Genomic DNA, 18,645 nt, shown 5'->3' with positions numbered 1-18,645 from the left:
CATAACCATGGCGGGAGGCTGGAAAATGGAACATAGCGCTGTTCGGAAGAGGGTAGAGACACAGCTGTGTCGATCGATGGATCGATCACTTTGAGAAGTCTGAGCTAGAGGCTAGAAGCTAGACACGACACTTGACGACGAAAGGGTTCGTAGCTCCGAAGATGAAACTCCCAGTCAAGAGACGCCCGGTTCTCCCTTCGACTTTCCAAATGCCTACTATCGATAGATGCAGCGAGGAACGTGATTCTGTCGAGACCAGGACTAGAATTGAAGAAATCTCGAAATCGCATCACTTCACAATCATACTCGGATATCTATTCCGGGGACATGTGGATGTCGATCGAAGACACGAAGGACGGTTACGCGCCACACAGAACCCTATCAGCTACTGTACATGTAGTTCATATCGTATATATAGCAGAATGTGATACGCCCTTGATGTGCTCGGGGTATGTGATCACACACATACACGTCGTGATCGGATGTTTGAGGGTGGATGGTCCGTGCTTACTTTTCTAACCCCGTGTTCAGGACGTAAATAGATTCTGCCACTTCCGCCAACATGGATGAATTGCAAGTGATGTGTCCGATGAACCAATAAGTGAGTGACGCTATAGCAATGAAGAGTTTAGACTGTCCGCAACTCGCAACAGTAGACGCGCCATAGCTTGGGTCAAGATTCTCACGCACGGTGTCTGCCTCGCTGCACTCCGAAATATTAGGCAGACAACCTCGCTAAGGACACCTGTTAGCGATCCAGGCGTGTTGCTAAGACAGAAGACCGAGGGTTTGAGCAATCTCTGTGACTTCGGGTAGATCTTCCGGCATAGTATTCGGGAGCGGATGCTCATGACAACGTTCAAGGTGATCAGTACAACCCAGTGTAATGAGTATGATGAGCAATAACATCGTCGCAGCCGGTCATATTGGTCAGACTTCAGCCCGTGCTCTCGCAGATCATTGATCTCCCTCCCTTCCATCATGTGAGTGACGATCGTCAGTTGTCAATCAGAATTACACAACGTCCCACACGCAACACGCAACAACATTGTTGATGATCGGAAATGTCATGACCCAACGACTACTTGTAGTCGCAATCTTTAGCATCTACAAGCATGTCTCCCTAGAAAGCCAGGTCCTTTCGTCAAATCCCCCGAAAGACCCCTACTCCTATGCAACTACCCTCTCTCACACACACTCTACTCTCTCTCACAACGCATCCTTCTCCATCCGAAACCAAAAGTCATACGCTTAAGCAGAAGCCTTCTTCTCCTTGACGTAAGCCTTTCGGACAAGATCTCGTCGGCTCTTCTTGGCGAGTTGAACCTGGAATCGGTCAAAGTCGGAAGAGTTCTAAGTAAAGTCAAAACAAAATATGATCAGCTCCAAGACATGTTATGCAAGGTGACTAGCACCGTCTGAGACGAATCAACTCACCTTCCTGGTCTGCCTGGCAGCCAACTTCTTGGCCCAACCGCTCTGCTCCCACTTCTCCAAAACACCAGCCTTCTCGAGGGCCTTCTTGAGAGGACCGGAACCGGCAGCTCGGGGAAGGTTGGCGAGGGTGTAAGGGGTGAGGATGAGGTTTCGGTAAGGGAAAGCTTGTCGGGGAACGGAAGTGGTAGGACCGTCGATCAAAGCCTAGTAATAGATGAACGGTCAGTCTCCGTGGCCCATACATGTTGCGGATCTATTGCACTCACTCGGTTGTGGTCGATGATCTCGACGATAACAGCGAGCTTGCCGGCAGAGGGTCCGTCGTTAACGAGGACAACTCGGCCAACCTCGACAAAGCGCTTGAATGTGGATTGCTAAGTAGTTGGGTATAGAGTTAGCCTAATCCCTCAAAGTCACTCGCTTCAACCGTCCAGTCCCCGGGTGCATCGACGACCAGCAGCTGTGTCGAGCTACGCCCACACCTGCGTCTTCCTCGACATTCCAACGATCCAGCGTATCAAAGACTGGTGCTGCAGTTGTCTTGAACCAGCAGTTGTCCGCTGTTCAGCTACACCAGTCGATGATCGCCAATGGTGTATCCGTAATCATTCCAGCTATCGCCTGTCGGGCTATCCTCATTTCCTCTTCCATCCTATCCTATCCGTCCTTCCTATGCAGTGTCCACGCTTTCTTCCAGTTCGTCCTTCATCTTACTATCCACCAGCCCTCCAAGTCCAGGTTCGCGAGCTGCTGCAAACAACGCTCAAGCGGAAAGCGCACTCACCACCATCTCGTCCAGATCCTCAGCGTAATAAGTCGGAGGGAATTTAAAAGGTAAGAGTGTGGGAGACAAAAGTCTTGAAGGTTGAGAGAGAGCGAGATTGGATGATGATGACCTTGGACTGTTGAATTGACTGATTGACGGATTGGATTCCTCGAACCAAACGCTAGGGTGTGTGCAGTGTAGTGTGTGCGGTGTGAGCAGTGACAGTGTCAGTACAGCGAGTATTCACAGCAAAGCCCTACGAAGTGAGAAGCAAGGGGAGGCGAGAAGTGGCACTGAATTACAGCACAGGTGGATGTGCTTTCGGTGTTGTTCTTATATCCGACAGTTTCGATCGGCAATCCCAGCGGTGATGTGCGGGGAATTCGGCAAACCCGCCGGGCCGTATGATCTGTGGCAGACCATGTTTACTACCGGCGCTTAATAGCATGAGTAAGCGTATTACTCAGTCAGGTAACCCGTTGCCCAATGAAATCATTCATCACCCTTTTTTTCCTTTTGCCCTTTTCCCCCCCTCTTTTGCCCCTCTCACTGACTCATCGATTATTCCAAATTCATTCCCCCCCCCCTCCCCCCTCGCATCTCACGAATTCGTATTTCTTCCATCTTACTTACAACGTTTAACTCTATCAATAGATCACAATAGTCATACACTTCGTCTCGATATCGTCAAAAATCGTACTGATCGTCAACATCAGTGCAGATCGACATCACCACCACCTCGACCGTCCCGCTCATCGTCAAAAGGCTCAAGTAAGCTATCACTCGCATTCGGAACAATCGGCCTACACTCGCGGACCAATCAAACATCAGCAACACACGTTCCTTTCCATCACTTCGCCTTCTTCATCAAAAAGACAATAGACTCGAACACCTGTCGTGTCTTTTGCCTCATCCACTCTATCGATCGCATCATCGCATCTCCTAGGCAGGTCACTACTTGATCGAGTCGCGTACGCACCCTGGTTACGACCTTTGTCACCGCTCGAAACACGGTCTTCCTTTTGATCTCGCCCTCTGGTGTCACAGATCGAGAACGTCCTTTCATCCTTGGAATCTCCGATAGTAATCAAGGACCGACACAACGTACACCCTCTTGTCTGCACGACAAACCTCACTGCTTGACCTACCAAGAGATATACGATCGACAATGTTCCCCGATCTTCCTGAACACCTCCAAACCCTCAACGCCTTGCCCGGCAACTCTCCTCCTACTGCTGGTATGAACCAAGAGCAGGAAGAAGCCTTCTGGGGATTTTTGCACGCCGACGAACTATTCCGCAACTTTGGCAACGTACCATCTCCTTCGGAACAGGAGGACAAGCAAAAACAACAACAGCTCATCGATTCTGTACCATCTGTCCCCGCTCCCACACCTGTCACCGCGCCTACACCTCTGTCTACATCAACCGAAAAGCAGAACAGGTCAGGCAACGCCCCTACTCTGGAATCTTTCATCGCTGCGTTCATCGGTCAACCAGGTGCCGCATCATCTTCATCAGCCCAAACTCCCAGCATTCACAACAACTATCTCATCCCTCTTCCTGCTCCTTACACCAACACTGCCGCCCCCACACCCGCTGCTATCCCCACCTCCGAAGTCTTGCCAGGACCAAGCTCGATGTACGGTGACTTTGGTGACTCGCCATCAGAGGACGGCAGGATTTCCGGTGCCAAGAGACTGAAGTCACTGGGTGCTCCGCAAGTTGAGATTGAAGAGGAGTGAGTGGTTCGCCGTTGACAGAGAGACAGCTCGCACTAACACACATGTTTGTGGTTGTAGTAAACGACGAAGGAACACCGAGGCGTCTGCCCGATTCCGAGCTAAGAAGAAGGAGCGAGAGCAAGCCCTTGAACGACGAGCCAGTGAGTCATCTCTCAATCGAAATAGTGCATCTAGTCTGACATTGTATTGTAGAGGAACTCGAAGCACAAGTTGCTGCTCTTGCCGCTGAGAACTCTTCACTCGAGAACGAGAACCGATTACTAAAGGCAATCGTCTTGAATGGTGGAAGTGGCGATGCTTCCGCTGCCGCTGCCGCCGTCGCTGCTGCTGCTGGATCCAATGGTAGAAATGCGGATGCTCTTCAATCCGCTTTAGCTGCTCTGGGTCAAAAGCGAAAGAGGGACGAGTAGGCTTGGTAGAAAGGACAATCAATTGGGCGATTTAGATGAGGTTGTGTTACAGGGAAGAAGAAGTATAAGAAGTTTCAGTTTTGTTTTTTCGGTCGTTTTGTATTGTGGTTTCGTTCTACGCGTATCGTATAGATTTGATTTGGTTTGATCTCTCTGTTTTTTTGTCTCGGATCATTCCATTAAACCAAAGTCGTTCTTCTTGATCACTCTTTTTGTATTGTGACTGATTGGATCTGATCTTGAAATGCAGTGACTACAAGTCAAAAGACGCGTGTCGGTAGTGATAGTGGCAGTGGCACAGTGACGTTGAATGGTTACTAACCCCTTCGTTGCTAGATGACTGGACTGGCAGGGCACGGATCCATCCTTTCGATGATCACATAACAGTTTGTAGTACTGACCATCCTTTACATCCTTTCCTTCGCCTCTACATCCTTTCCTCTTTTCCAGAATACATATACCCACACTGGGACATACTGGACAATTGAGTGCAGAACAGCAATCACGATGGCTCGTGGCGGTAAACACCAACCTCCTCCAAGTAGTCCCACCTCGAACGATTCATGGAACGATGATAGGTGAGTGAGCCCTTTGACCGCCCACTTTCCCTCTCACCTCCCGCCGTTCTGTGTTTTGCTTTGCTCTACCTTTCCATCATTCTGATGCGACTCAGTTGGCACGGTTTGATTGAGTCGACACGATGGTGCTGATCAAAAATTTTGCCTGTTCAGCCAAGAAGACATAGGAGCGCTTCTCAAGGATGTCAAACGTATGTCTCTCTCTCTAACTCTTCAGTTGAGCTTCCCTTCGCTCTGGATTTATCTCGCATATCCGAACCGGCCATTGACAACGGACGTTCACTGACGTATTATCTGGTCACCGTCCTTCCCTTCTCCCTTATTCGCCGGACCGGCTCTACTGAGACAGAGAAAATCCACGCTGAACATAAACGATTGACCCAATCTACTCTGGCCGAAGCAAACAAGTATGCTGAGAACGTGGTGAGTGCGACCACCACACCACACCACACCACACCATATCTCTATGATGGGTCGCTCCGACACCCCGGCCCCTCGATTCAGCTGTTCATTTCATACGTCCCTGCCCGGATAATACGTAGCTGATCTGCTTGCCTGACTGACAGAAAGGGAGGATCGAACATGCGATCAATGTCACCCATCGCGAAGAGCTGTAAGCGAGCTTCTATCCTTGCTACGACCGCTATGCGCCATCACCCATCTTGCCTATCGCTTTTCCCTGTAGGAGCGTGACGAAGCGCGTCCACATCCTTCTGCCTTACTTCTCATGGGACTGATCATTAAATACCAAACTAATCAACGACGCTCATCCCTCTTCTTTTTGTAGGAATACCATCCACGCCGACCTTCTCGCCTCGCTGAACGAACAAGACCTCCTCCTTACCAAGGCTCACGACGAACTCCTCCTTGTCGATCAAGAGATCAGCAGTGCCATCAGCAGTTTTTGGAAAGGATGGAAAGAGAAGATGGAAGGTAATGTGAAGATGGGGAAAGGGTGTGAGATGACAATGGAGCAGAGCTTGAAAGGTGGGTTAATTTCAGAATTGGTGAGCTTGGTTGTTCCGCCTGCACAATTTCGGTGAGGATGCGGGAAGAGTGCGACGGGCCAAAGAATTTGGTTGGTTGGTTGGTCGATCGGTCGGTTCTCGTTCCTCGCAACCGCATGAATCCTGTATCAGGCGAAGAGGCCCCTTTTCTTCTTTCCATAGGAGGAGTTGCTCGAGGCAGACATAGAGCTAGCAACTTGAATTATTCACTTCTGCCTCGCCTCATTCTACTCTTTCGAAGTGAGTCAGGTGTGCTGATCACAGATATGTCATCACTCATTCCACAGACGAAGAGCAAAGCACACAAGTCCTCGCTCTGGCTGTTGGAATCGACCTCGACGCGGGTCGCAAAATCACGAACGGCGACAAAGCGGGCTCTGGAAACGAAATCGATGTAGAGGTGGAGTAACATGTAACGCCACTTCGATTTCGAAGGAAGTCGTAGAGGGAATGAAAGGGTGTAGTTCATGCGATAATGTCACGACGATGTAAGGGGGATGGCTCATTGTACATTATAAATTATAGCAGAAAGTGGGTATGTCGCGAGCAGAACACAGGCTGCTGTGCGATATGTCCGCCCTGAAGAACCAGAAGCAGATCGATACATGTTATTGAAGTTCCAGACTATTTATTACTGGCTACACTGTACAGTATATGACCAGCACCGCCTATTTCTCGCCTACTTCTTCTTTCTTGGCATCACCATCATAAAATGCCATCCAAACCTCTCCTTTCCCAGACCACTTCGTCTCCGTCCCAGCACCGATAAACAACACCGTCCCTTCCCCACCTCCTTCTTTAGTTTGTCCCTTTCCATCAGTTACACTCCATTCTCCCTCCAAAACTACAGCTACAGCTGGTCCATCTAATGCTTTCAACGAATCATCACCCTCAATTCTCAAGATTGAAAATTCTTCAAAGGGTGTAGAATAAACTGTCGTCTTTCCACTCGACGATTTCGTGAATGGTTGCGAGGCGAGTTTGATTTCGGGTATCGATTTGGGTGTACATGTAACGGTTTGGGCGACGAGGGAGATTGTATCTTTTTCAGAGGCGGGCATGAATCCGACATTCAGGACGTTGTCGCTAATAGCCATGAGTTCGACGATATCTGCGGGGCAAGGAGAAGACAAACGAGTCAGTCTAATGTCTGGTCTCCCTAGGGGACGCGGCGAAAAGGTGGGTGGTGGACGGCGGAATCCATGAGTAAGGAAGACAGTGTTGTTTGTCGACGAAGTGCCAACTCACCACCTTCGAGCCATGCGTGCGGTCCATCCGCCCCAACATACATCCCTTCACCCTTCTTCAGCTCCACGAGGTTAAGGAAGAACCTATCACAGCGAGAAAAATTTCCTGCATCAGCTTGACTCTGATGACCACGGGTCCAGGTCGATTCGTCTCGGACTTGATACCACTCACAAGCTGGAGAACAATCCTCCGTCTCCTGGATAATATTTCCCCGCACTCTCAACAGCTTTTACCAATCTCCCTTTCTCCGCATCATCAATACTATCTTCCAAGCCCTCAAAAGCCCCTTTACCCTCCTTCTTCACCCTCTCTGTGAAGTTCTTGACTACGTCCTCGTCATCGCCAAGCGATAAGAACCCTTCCCATACTTTCTGTAACGTCTCGCCAGAAGGCGACGAGGTGAATTTCCCAATGGCAGATTGGAGATCAAACGACTCTCGTCTGATCTCGGGAACGGTAGAGAGGAACGATACGATTTGGTCGTATGGTCGGAAGGCTGCAAAGCCTAGGAAGGTGGGGGAGAGACAGACGGCGATTTCGGGTTTGTGGTTTGTGCTGTGCAGAAGGAGTATACATTAGTCATCATCTTAACTATCACTGTCATGCTTGCGCTCCAAGCCATGCTCGGACCTTCCATTCGTCTCATATCATATCCCCGAGGCTTGTCAAATTCTTTCTTGCTAAAGAAAAGAGATCCTCAACCCGACATACGTCGCCTCTTAAGCAGCCTTCCACCTGACGATATCTCAAATCGCGGCTCGTAACCACACTCACTCTGGAAACTTTTCCGGTTCTTTATCGTGTAATTTCTTCGCCAATTCCTTATTCGGATGAATCTGCAATGGTAAAGCCTGTTTACAACACAACACTTTGAACAAGAACGGGATATGTCCTTGTGTCTGATCTTCTGTTCCGGAACCTTTGGCACCGTCAAAGGGGGTCTTGAATTTATGGAGGGCGGAACCTAGTAACGATGGGTTGGAGGTTAGGTATGTGGAGAGGAGTGTTGAGGGGGATGAATGGAGAGATGCGGGGTTGGTAGGGTGTGTTCCCATCCATAGCTATACGAATCAAGAGGAGTCAGTATGGGTTACTATACTGGGTTGATACGCTATGATAGTCAAAAGAAGGATAGGTAGGGTCATTATTTTGATAGACAACGGAGGACTGGGGGTTCATGAATTGTCTCAAGCGAGTTCCGAACCACCATTACTCGATCACCCACGTCCACGACCACACCCACTCACCTCGGCATAAGTCTGATCAGATTTAACCTCGAACCCTTCCTCAGAAGCATTCTTCGTCAATCTAGCAGCTAACGAATCGTTCCCCACTTTACCCCATTCGTACTCGTTAGGTTTGACCAAAAGCCTCTGGATCTTTGGTCCGGTCGCGTTGATACTTGGGTTGGGATTGGAAGACATTGATTTTCGATGTTCACGCTGTGTAGTTGTGTAGCCGGATAAAGTGATATGATCGTGGTCGTTCTTCGATGTACAGTACGAGTATAGAGATGGTAAGTCAAGTCTCGACGACGTAACCTACTCAGTAGCGAGTAGTTCAGCGGCAATCGCTCTAGTTCCGTTAACAAAAGGCATACTCGCTCGAAACGTCATAGTAGCTCACAGCGGTGGAGGCGGCAAGTGGAGGTTCCGTGGTGACTAACCCCGGAGTTCCGCGCCAAGTGCTCTCCTGAGTTAGAAGCGACAAACGATGCCACATGCTACGGGTCGCGATGAATACTCGTATCACATCTCATGGTTATCAAGAAAACAGAACAACTACAATATTATAGCTTATATCTTACAACGTAACTATCCGTCAAATATCTCTATCCAACGCTGATGGGTCACAGATCTTACAAAAATACACTTCAAACTCTACACTGTCTATCGAATCCTCCTGAGATAAGATGTCCGATGATCATGCTGCTGCTGCCTCCTCTGCTCTCGCCTAGGCCTTCTTGTCGCAGACCTTCTTGGGGACCTTGTAACCGTCAGTCCTGATCCCACCACCCCAAGGAGTGGTACCGACAACCCTGGCATCTGTGCCCAGACCTCTTTCGGCGAAGGCGGACCAGATCAAACAAGTGTTTTGACCACCGGTCAAGATCTGGTCGGCTTGGATGATGGCGTCTCGAGCATCGAAGAAGCTAGGCCTACAAGGCTGAAGCTTCATCGCGTCGACGATAAGCTGGAAAGCGAGGGTGTTACCGTGCTTGGGGATAAGTGGGACGGGTCGACCGAGCGAATCGACAGACTCCTCCGAGGTCTTGGTGTAGAAGTCATTGGTAGCCTTGGTGTTGGTAGGAGGGAAAAGGGTCTTGGAGAATCCGTATTTCTCGATAAGTCGAGAAGACATGATGAAGAGGAACTCGGCCCAAACTTCACCGATGGCGTGGACACCCCAATACGCGCTGTCAAAGAGAAGCAAGTCAGCTGAAGCGCTGCTGTCGAACCTGAACACGATCACTCACCCTTTGTCGAGGTACTTGTAAGTGGAAGGGTTGGTGGTGCTGTTGGTAGCATACTTGTAGTTACGGATACCGGTGTCTCGGTTGGCAGCCCAGGCACCCATCGCGTAGGTGTCAGTTCCGTTCCTATTGGTTTGTCAGCGTCTGCTCAGCCACCAAGCACATTTTTTCTCACGAGAACTGGTGGTGCTCTTCGATCTGCCTGATGAGGGTGGCCAAGGCATCACCCCAACCTTCACCCATACCGCCGGCTTCACCATAGCCGAGACAACCAGAGTTGGCAGGTCCACCGGTAAGTCGAGTAGACAAACCGTGACTACGGACACGTGTCAGCGAGTTGTTTTCCTCGCCCCTATGCTCGAATCGCTACTCACCTGTACTCGTGAATGACGATACCAGCCTCGTTGTCGCCGTCTCTGTAGGGTGTCGCAGTGTCCCAGACGTACATCCTCATCCTGGGTGCTTGACCATCTGGGGGAGTCAAGAAGTTGGCATTGTTGTAGCCGCTACCGTCTTGAGCATTGCAGATGACAGGGTCGCCACCTTTACCGCCGAGGCCATGGTTGTAGGCCTGGAAGTTTCCAGAGATCTCGTCGAAACCATATCGGTAGAGCAAGTCGTGGAACATGTTCGAGGTGTAAAAGAGCTGGGTGACGACCTGGTCGACGTACTCCTTTGGGGCGAGACCTTCGTACTCTCCGTAATCGTAGACAAAGACCTTGGACTCGTTGATCGGTCGGTAGTTGGTCAAGAAGGCATTCTGACCCTGCCAATTCTCGTGAGCGTAGACGTTATTACCAGCAGTGGTGGAGAATGTGGTCTCGTTGACGCCGACGTGTTCACCGGGGATCCTAGAGCTCCAAGGATTGGCGGAAGTGGGGTACTTGTGCCATCCGAGTGGAGAAGCAACCGTGTCCCAAGGCCTGGTGACAATAGAAAGGTTACCGGTGCTAGGGTCGTTGACTCCCCATGGGAACACTTGATACGAGTAAGGCTTGATCTTCGTCGGGGGCGAGGGGAGGGGCTTTTGCTTGCCGCCCTTCATGTTCCCAGCTTTCTCTTTGGTGTGCACGTGCGATTCGAAGTCGAAGTCGCTGGCCCAGTCGACGATTCTCAAAAGCTCGCCGGTGGTAGCGTCGACATAGGCCTCGTACCAGCTGTCTTGCATCTCGACCTCGTATTTCCAGACCAACCTGGGATTACCCTCGGAAACTTGGGTGTACATGAGTCGTGCGGGAACGTCGGAGACGACGCCAGACTTGTCAAGACCTGGACCCGAGATGACTTCGGTGGGGGGTTCAGCAGGAGCTTGCTTGGGTGCAAGAGAGTGGTGAGGGACAGACAAGAAGTCGAGCTCGGAGATATCGGGTCGCAGACCGTCGGCCGACTTGGAGAGTCGAGGGAGGAGAGTAACGAGCGCCTCTACGGGAGTGAGGAAGCTCCCGGATGGAGCGACCTTGTCCTCGCACAAAGCGTTCATGTGATGCTTGACGTGTCGTATAGACTTGTGAATCTTCTTGACCTGGTGTTCGTCCACCTCATCATGATGAGAGGTACCGCCAAGGACGGCTTGCGCAGCGGCTTTGACGATACCCCAAGCACCGTCGTTACCCTTGAGGGCGTTTAATTCGGCTTGGTGAGAGTCGTATTGCTCTTGGAGGATAGAGCAGACCCGTTCGGTCTCCCCCGAAGGTCCTGATTGAAGCTCAGACAAGGAAGGTGCCGATCCAGGGTGGAACGAGCTACCCCAAGATAGGATACGGCCATCGCGGTCGATGTTGACGTTGATATCACCATCGGAGACTTCAAGACCGTTGATGAGTTGACGAGCATGGACGTATGTGACACCAGTACGAGCATCGGTGTAGGTCTGTTATCAAAAGGGAGATAGAAGGGCTGCGTCAGCGTGTCTCTGACTAGGTTTATAGTTACATAGATGATCCCCCTTAGGAGGTGACGAATGTGATGCTTTACAGGAATTGCAGATCACGCCATCGAGAGACGAAGCTAAAAGGTTGTATAACTCACATCGTCACGAATGTAGAAAGCCGTGCCATCTTCGCCCTCGACCTTTGACGCGATGAACGCCTTTGCCACCTCCTTTACATCGACCTCACCGTCGACGAAGCCAGAGGCCTGGACGATGGTGATGGGCTCATCGAGAACCTCGAAGGAAGCATGAGCATGGGTAGGACCGAAAGAGAGTGATTTGCGAGATTGTGATTGGATAGAGTGATTCTTGTCGTGGGGACGCGCGATAGCGAGGGTGGCAAGTAAAGGAAGGAGTGAGATGAGCGCTGACGTGCGCATGATATGAAGTATGTATGTATGTGTCTATGCTAGTAGTACTAATACAACGAGACCGGCGACCTGCTCAACCTAAGATATGTATGATGATGTATGTATGTATGATGGTAAAATGAGATGCGATAGAGGGGAGAGAAAGGAAGCGTTGATGGGGTGTTTCTATCTATTAATACTGGTTGATTGGGATGGATACGATGTCGTGCGATATGCTACATGCTCTATGCTTCGATAAGGAGATCACCAGTTAGCAGTAGTGAGACGGCTTGATGCGGGGATACAGAGTAGATAGCGTCCTGCAATAGGGAATAACACCCGATATGGTAATTTGGACATCTGCGCTTGAGCCTATCACCCCAAGAACACCCCGGTTAACCTAGAGCGGATATACCGGACGTAACGGCACACCGGGTGGCAAAGTGGCACTGCCATTATGTGGGGTCTCCAACAGCGAGAACTGGAAGTTTGATTCCGTGCCTGTTTGTTGACATGATTGCTTGGATACGGGATCATGAAACAACCAACCACCACCACCAGTACAGAGCTCGGACCGCACGTTCTAGACTCAACATCACTCGTGAATCAACCAACTTGGAAAGAAGTGTGAGAATATCTCATCACGTAGACAATTCCTCTTACACTACTACTTGATTCTAAATCAAATTCATTCAACGGAAGAGGATAGGACAAAGGAACGGTGAAAGAAAGGTCTTCCGCCTCCCCACTTTCTGCGTTACAGACAAACTATTTCACTACCGCCCTCACCTTTACTCGACTAAAATACCCATCAGCATGTCACCGTACGCTCAATCCGAACAATCCCAAGAACCCTCCCTCACTCCGTCTTCCGAGCCCCTCGTTGCTTTTCCTCCTTTCACTCCGCCACTCACAACGCCCCTTCTCGAGATTGAGAATGAGCAGGAAGGCCTGATCGAGCAGCTACTCGATACGCCCGACCCTATCAAAGAACAGTTCATCGATACTTCCTCTCTTACTTCGACAGACGTCAAATCCGATCCTATACTTTCTTCGTTAGCCAAGCACCAATCCCAAATCGTTTTGACACCGACGAGGAATGTCGGGACAGGATTCAAAGCGAGACCTGCGCCGAGTACAACAAGAGCAGAAGGATTAGGTCCAAGGATGACAAAGACTACAGCGTTGAGGTTGGGATTGAAATGGGATGATGGGAAGGCGAAGAGAGAGATAAACGAGAAAGAGAAGGCGGAGACAAAAGGTACACCCGGGTACAAGCGGGAAGGATTGAAGATTGTGAGTATAGCCGTTGTTTCGAGATTGAGAATGCCAACCAACAATGACGCCTCGTACAGAGCGCACCTTCCCTCGCTGCACCCACCGTCGCTCCCCGCGCTACTCGATCATCGCAATTGCGTACAGCTGGCCAGGTATCTTCTCCAGTCAAGGCCGTCAGAAGAGATCCACAGGAAATTATCGCCGCTAACAAAGCTCGAGCTCAAGAGGCGAAGGAGAGACGTAGGAAGAGCATCACTCTACCAACTAGCTTGAGCAATCCCAGTATCGTACGTTGCGTCCACTGAGGCCACACGACATCGTTACTTATTTGTATTGCTATGAGCAGGTTCCGAGACAGAACAAGTCGTCGGTGTTACGAACCGGTGGACAGTCTGTCAAATCGCCCGTTGCTGCCAAAGGTCGCGACAGCTTGTCCTCACTCATTCGAACGATGTCAGCGTTAAAGGTTACTTCGGTCGATAACGTAGTGACGACCAAGGATGATTCTGCGTTGCGCGAGAAGGCGAAGGTGGATGAGAAAGTGAAGAGAAGATCGAGTGTCGCTGGGGTGAGAAGTCTAGGCGCACCAAGTATCGTAAGTACGGCTGTGAGAGGCACCATTTCGTCAGTAGATCATGGTGGCTGACAGCCGTCGTGTATGCAATCAGGCACCTAGACTCAACAAGACTGCGTTGCTGCGTGCTCCTACGTCGAAAAATCCAACCACCATCCCCGCTTCATCCTCTTTACCGTCAGCTCTCAACGCAAAGACTGCTTCTACGCCTTCGACCAAATCTGCTCTTTCCGCAGTGAAAAGTTCGTCCAAAATAGTCCCGACCCCATCGCCTGGACCAAGACCTACCAAGGCGAGCTTGTTGCGTGCCGCGCAAGCGTCAAAGGTTTAGATCGCGCCTGCACCTTAACCTCTCATTGGTATGCGCCGTTCGAGACCCGTTGTCATTTTGGTAGCTTTTGATACTGTTGTTACACGTTGTTCTATTTCACGATTCCGTTTACGACTATACCCAGGGAATGAGTATCATATTCCGTAGACCCACGAGCTGATACGATGTATGTATGATGACTTTGCGACACGAGGACTGTACTACCTACAGTATAAGAGCGTGTTCAACGATGCTCTCATGCTTCAGACAAAGATAACCGGCGGGATGTTTGGATATGCAATCTAAAATGATTCCGATAAATCTTATTCGAAATCAACCGTCACCCCCCGATCGCGGTTCAGTCAGGGTTTTGTTGTCGAGATGGACGATTCGGAAACCCCGGTTACAAGGTGACAAGCAACGTCATGGGACGTCACCATGCACCCGAAATATTGTTGTTGCTTCGGCGATGGCATGCGGGATGGGAGATGAGAAGGATTAGTCATGCTGCTGTTTCTGTATGTATGTTGTTCTCTGAGTCTGTACGTAAAGAGTTCGGTCTGGTGATCGAGTTAGTCAGTGCTTTCACGTCTATTCGGCGAAGTCAAGATAACGTGTTAGTGGTTGATACACACACACGTTTACCGATCCCTCATTATATCAGCAATAATCCCTCCTCCAACATCCGCTTCGTTGTCACCTTTCCTATCTACCATTGATATAAGCATCCCGCCCCTGCTTCTCACCTACCTTTTCCTCTTTACCAACTCACCACAGCTCACCTCAACCATTATGTCATCAATCACAATCCATACTCTCCCTCCTGCCGCTTCACAGGCCAGTTCCAGCACAAGCTCTAGCATCAGAGACGAGATTGAACGCGGACTGAAGGGTACAGGAGAGGTCACCGTTCCCGGCTCAACAGAAGAAGACAAGGAATGGGCATTCAAGAGGAGCGTTCCTACGCTCGTGTTGTATGACGAAGAGGGATTGAGGTGCGTCCATTCACCGAGATTAGTCTGCCTTGCCTGCAAATACCATTGCGCTGACGTTGTTAATGCATCTACAGACTATACGACAAGATCACCTCCCATGCTAACGAATACTATCTCTTCGAAGACGAGATGAACCTCCTGAAACAGCACGGCAAGGAGATCGCCCTAGCAATGGGTCTCCCGGGCCATCAAGATAACAATGACGAGGAGAAGGAGAGGGAGAAAGACAAGGAGACAGGCAGAAGACCGATGGAGAAGAATTGGAAACCTGCCAGATGGGGCGATACTGAGGTGGGCAAGTGGAATGGCGGAGTCAACGGAGAAGAAGGGTTGGCTAGTGGAGGTAAGAGAGGTTGGGATGTCGTCGAGTTAGGAGCGGGGTAAGTGTTAAGTTAACCGCTCAGTGCAAACTGATGCTTACGTTGTATTACCTTCTCGCAGAGCGCTCCGCAAGACGGCTTATTTACTCAAAGCGTTGTCCTCTTCGCTACCATCCGATCTTACGGGATCGGACACACCTCCTATCACCTACCACCCGCTCGACCTTTCTCGCCCAGAACTCCATCGTGTTCTCGGAGAGATGAACGAGGCGATCGGCTCTGAGCTGAAGGGCAAGGTCGCGTGTGTCGGTCTGCATGGGGATTACGAGGCTGGATTACAGTTTATCAGGGATGGAAAGCTAGACTCGCTGAGATCTACCACCCCCTCAGATGTCGAGGCAGTCCCACGTGGAAGGGGTTTGGAACTGGACGACATCTCATCGCCTGCCATTGGCCAGCCGATCCCCGAAATACCGGCAAGGGACAAGAGCTCGGACGATAGTCAGAGTTCTACTCCTCTCTCAGCTTCACTCGTCACGCCCGGTAGTCAAGTGTCCGCGCTTCCTAGCGGCATCACGGACAGCGAAGTTTCGGACATATCAGGATCCGGCACTTGGTCACCCGTTTCCGACGAGGATCCTCAGAAGACCAAACCCTACCCTGCGCCCCAGACATACAAGGGTGACACATCCGCTTCCAACCCTCACGACTCGGCCAAGACCTCCCGACCGCTCCATCTCGTCTTCCTCGGATCTTCCCTCGGAAACTTTGATCGAGAGGGCGCAGCACCTTTTCTCCGATCGTTACCGCTTCGTGCGGGCGATACACTTTTACTAGGACTTGACGGGAGACCTGCTCCTGGAGAAGAAGGGAAGAAAAAGGTGGAAGTTGCATATAACGATCCCAGTGGGTACACACGTGCCTTCGAAGAACATGGCTGGGACGTCGTACGAGCCGAACTTGGCCTGAAAGATGATGCGGGCGTCGACTTTGTGGGAAGATACAACGAGGAGCTAGGTGAGTCACCGAAAAGTAGGAAAGGGTCTCGATGCTGATCTTAGGTTTCGTATCGTTCCGAAGGCCGACATGAAGCGTTCTTCCGATCGAAAGATCGACAGACTATCCATCTTCCGAATAGTCACGAAGAGATCACCCTGGAGAAGAACGAGTTGCTCAACATTGAGTGGAGTTACAAGGTGAGTTCTGCAATCTAGTGCAAGGGGGCGCACACAAGGATCAGCCGGGGCTGATGACCGTGACGTCAGTATTCCTTCCAGGAGGCGACCGAGCTGTTCACGCATGCCGACTTGAGAGTGATCGATTCCTGGAAAGCTCCCGATTCAGAATACAGACTTTGGCTACTTGAAAGACCAAGTGTTAGATTCATCGCGCCGTTAGCCGAAGCAAACGGAATGTCGATCAATCGTCAGGCGCAACAAGGTGAAGTGGGATCAACTTGGGAGATGATCAAAGGTGTCCCGAAGTGGGAGGAATGGTTGGGTCTATGGAAGTTCTGGGACCAGTAAGTACAAACGATATCAATCAGCAGTGGTCCGTGTTAACAAAGCGCGCGTAGCATCACCTTGGATATGATTCCGAAAGAGCTCTTACATCAGAAACCGATCGATCTGAGACACATTTGTCTGTTCTATCTGGGACACATGTGAGTGCATAGTGACAGACTGGGTGGTGCGCGCTGTCAGCTGATGTCGGATAGCCCCACATTCCTGGATATCCACCTTACGAGGATGACCAAAGGGTACCATACCGAGCCAGAGTATTTCAAAGTAACTGGCTTTCCACACTTCAGCCCGACCAGTCAGCTGATACATTTGATGTAGACTATGTTCGAGCGAGGCATTGATCCGGATGTTGACGATCCGACGAAGTGTCATGTAAGCATACTTTCGTAATTGGCGGACATCTGCTGACCATTAATATCCCTACAGGATCACTCCGAAGTGCCCATGTCCGAAGAGGACTGGCCAGCTCTCGGCGAAATACTTGGTTTCCGAGACCGTGTCCGTGCTCGACTTCGACGCATCTATGACAAGCTGTCTAACGGCCAAATGGCCTTTTCTCGACATGTCGGTCGAGTTATCTTTATGACATATGAGCACGAAGCGATGCACGCCGAGACACTCCTTTACATGCTCATCCAATCGCCACTCACTCGTTCGCCCTCGGCCGTCGCCACCCCTCAATGGAACACAATTGCCCAGCATTGGAAGGTGGCCGCTGCCGTTAACAAGGTTCTGGAGATCCCCGAGGGAGAAGTGAAGATGGGACACTGGGACTTGGAAGCTGAAGATGAGCAATACAAGACTGCTGAAGGATGGGGTGATCATGAGTTCGGATGGGACAATGAACATCCCAATATCGTCAAGAAAGTCAAGGCATTCAAAGTCGATTCCCTTCCCATCTCCAATGACGATTATCTCACCTATCTCAAGGACATTGGTCTCCTCGAATCATTAGACAGCGAATCAGCTCCTGCCTCTTGGATGCGTGTTGAGGGACAAACAGAATGGCAGATCAGGACACTTTACGGACCATTGAGTTTTGGTGTCGCTGGGAAATGGCCCTTGATGGCGAGCAAGAATGAAATTGAGGCGTTTGCAAAGTGGAAAGGTGGAAGATTGCCAACCGAAACCGAGCTGAGAGCACTTTGGGAGAGCGAGGACGGACCGAGAGTCATGGGCGAGATGGACAATGTCGGCGTGAAGAATTGGCATCCTATCCCGTGAGTAGTATCTCTACGCCGTTTACCTTCTCAGGAGTATCATAAAAGTTGCCCTTCATGAAATCGATCGCTGACTATTATGTGCAGACCGACAAACACCACAACCGATCACGCGGGCAAAGTCATCCACGGACACAATGGCGGTGTCTGGGAATGGACAGATACCGAATTTGACGGCTACGAGGGGTTCGTCAAGTCGGAGCTGTACCCCGGTTACTCGTCAGATTTCTTCGATGGGAAACATTACGTTGTGGTGAGTGTCGCTCCTTTCCTACATCATCATGGATAGACAAGCCTTCAACGGAGGGGCATTGGGAGTATTTTGAGCGAGAGGCTGACGTCACGATGTGTGCTCGTTATAGCTCGGAGGGTCTTTCGCTACAGTACCCGCTATTGCTGGTCGAAAGTCATTTAGGAATTGGTATCAGGCCAGCTACAGGTTCTCGTTCGTCGGTGGACGTGTGGCGTATGACGCGTGATTC

General features: G+C 50.5%; 7 protein-coding genes across 7 annotated transcripts; 4 read left to right on the top strand and 3 right to left on the bottom strand.

Moving 5' to 3' along the window:
• Nucleotides 1–1,251: 1,251 nt before the first annotated feature.
• Nucleotides 1,252–1,884, bottom strand: CI109_106088 (uncharacterized protein; the record flags this gene model as incomplete). Its single annotated transcript, XM_065967769.1, has 4 exons — nucleotides 1,252–1,353; nucleotides 1,438–1,641; nucleotides 1,704–1,811; nucleotides 1,855–1,884. 4 exons carry the CDS (start codon nucleotides 1,882–1,884, stop codon nucleotides 1,252–1,254), a joined length of 444 nt encoding a protein of 147 aa, XP_065823841.1.
• Nucleotides 1,885–3,371: 1,487 nt separating this feature from the next.
• Nucleotides 3,372–4,357, top strand: CI109_106087 (uncharacterized protein; the record flags this gene model as incomplete). Its single annotated transcript, XM_032007497.1, has 3 exons — nucleotides 3,372–3,943; nucleotides 4,005–4,087; nucleotides 4,140–4,357. The coding sequence occupies 3 exons, from the start codon at nucleotides 3,372–3,374 to the stop codon at nucleotides 4,355–4,357; spliced, it is 873 nt and encodes a 290-aa protein (XP_031858232.1).
• Nucleotides 4,358–4,864: 507 nt separating this feature from the next.
• CI109_106086 (uncharacterized protein) lies at nucleotides 4,865–6,351 on the top strand (the record flags this gene model as incomplete). Its single annotated transcript, XM_032007498.1, has 6 exons — nucleotides 4,865–4,935; nucleotides 5,089–5,126; nucleotides 5,285–5,358; nucleotides 5,502–5,548; nucleotides 5,723–5,922; nucleotides 6,230–6,351. The coding sequence occupies 6 exons, from the start codon at nucleotides 4,865–4,867 to the stop codon at nucleotides 6,349–6,351; spliced, it is 552 nt and encodes a 183-aa protein (XP_031858233.1).
• Nucleotides 6,352–6,610: 259 nt separating this feature from the next.
• Nucleotides 6,611–8,912, bottom strand: CI109_106085 (mannose-6-phosphate isomerase, class I; the record flags this gene model as incomplete). Its single annotated transcript, XM_032007499.2, has 6 exons — nucleotides 6,611–7,053; nucleotides 7,191–7,273; nucleotides 7,362–7,745; nucleotides 7,965–8,251; nucleotides 8,438–8,731; nucleotides 8,817–8,912. The coding sequence occupies 6 exons, from the start codon at nucleotides 8,910–8,912 to the stop codon at nucleotides 6,611–6,613; spliced, it is 1,587 nt and encodes a 528-aa protein (XP_031858234.2).
• A 231-nt stretch (nucleotides 8,913–9,143) lies between these two features.
• CI109_106084 (uncharacterized protein) lies at nucleotides 9,144–11,973 on the bottom strand (the record flags this gene model as incomplete). The annotated part of the gene is made up of 5 exons (XM_032007500.1): nucleotides 9,144–9,606; nucleotides 9,667–9,789; nucleotides 9,839–9,979; nucleotides 10,038–11,533; nucleotides 11,692–11,973. The coding sequence occupies 5 exons, from the start codon at nucleotides 11,971–11,973 to the stop codon at nucleotides 9,144–9,146; spliced, it is 2,505 nt and encodes an 834-aa protein (XP_031858235.1).
• A 786-nt stretch (nucleotides 11,974–12,759) lies between these two features.
• CI109_106083 (uncharacterized protein) lies at nucleotides 12,760–14,126 on the top strand (the record flags this gene model as incomplete). The annotated part of the gene is made up of 4 exons (XM_032007501.1): nucleotides 12,760–13,239; nucleotides 13,299–13,508; nucleotides 13,568–13,816; nucleotides 13,890–14,126. 4 exons carry the CDS (start codon nucleotides 12,760–12,762, stop codon nucleotides 14,124–14,126), a joined length of 1,176 nt encoding a protein of 391 aa, XP_031858236.1.
• A 771-nt stretch (nucleotides 14,127–14,897) lies between these two features.
• Nucleotides 14,898–18,642, top strand: CI109_106082 (uncharacterized protein; the record flags this gene model as incomplete). Its single annotated transcript, XM_032007502.1, has 11 exons — nucleotides 14,898–15,100; nucleotides 15,175–15,480; nucleotides 15,542–16,437; nucleotides 16,501–16,616; nucleotides 16,686–16,942; nucleotides 16,997–17,083; nucleotides 17,138–17,207; nucleotides 17,262–17,315; nucleotides 17,370–18,163; nucleotides 18,251–18,416; nucleotides 18,526–18,642. The coding sequence occupies 11 exons, from the start codon at nucleotides 14,898–14,900 to the stop codon at nucleotides 18,640–18,642; spliced, it is 3,066 nt and encodes a 1,021-aa protein (XP_031858237.1).
• Between the last annotated feature and the right edge of the window lie 3 nt (nucleotides 18,643–18,645).

Source organism: Kwoniella shandongensis, chromosome 11 (genome assembly GCF_008629635.2).
Source record: "Kwoniella shandongensis chromosome 11, complete sequence".
In the NCBI taxonomy this organism is placed as follows: domain Eukaryota; kingdom Fungi; phylum Basidiomycota; class Tremellomycetes; order Tremellales; family Cryptococcaceae; genus Kwoniella; species Kwoniella shandongensis.
This window is presented reverse-complemented; position numbering and strand designations above follow the sequence as displayed.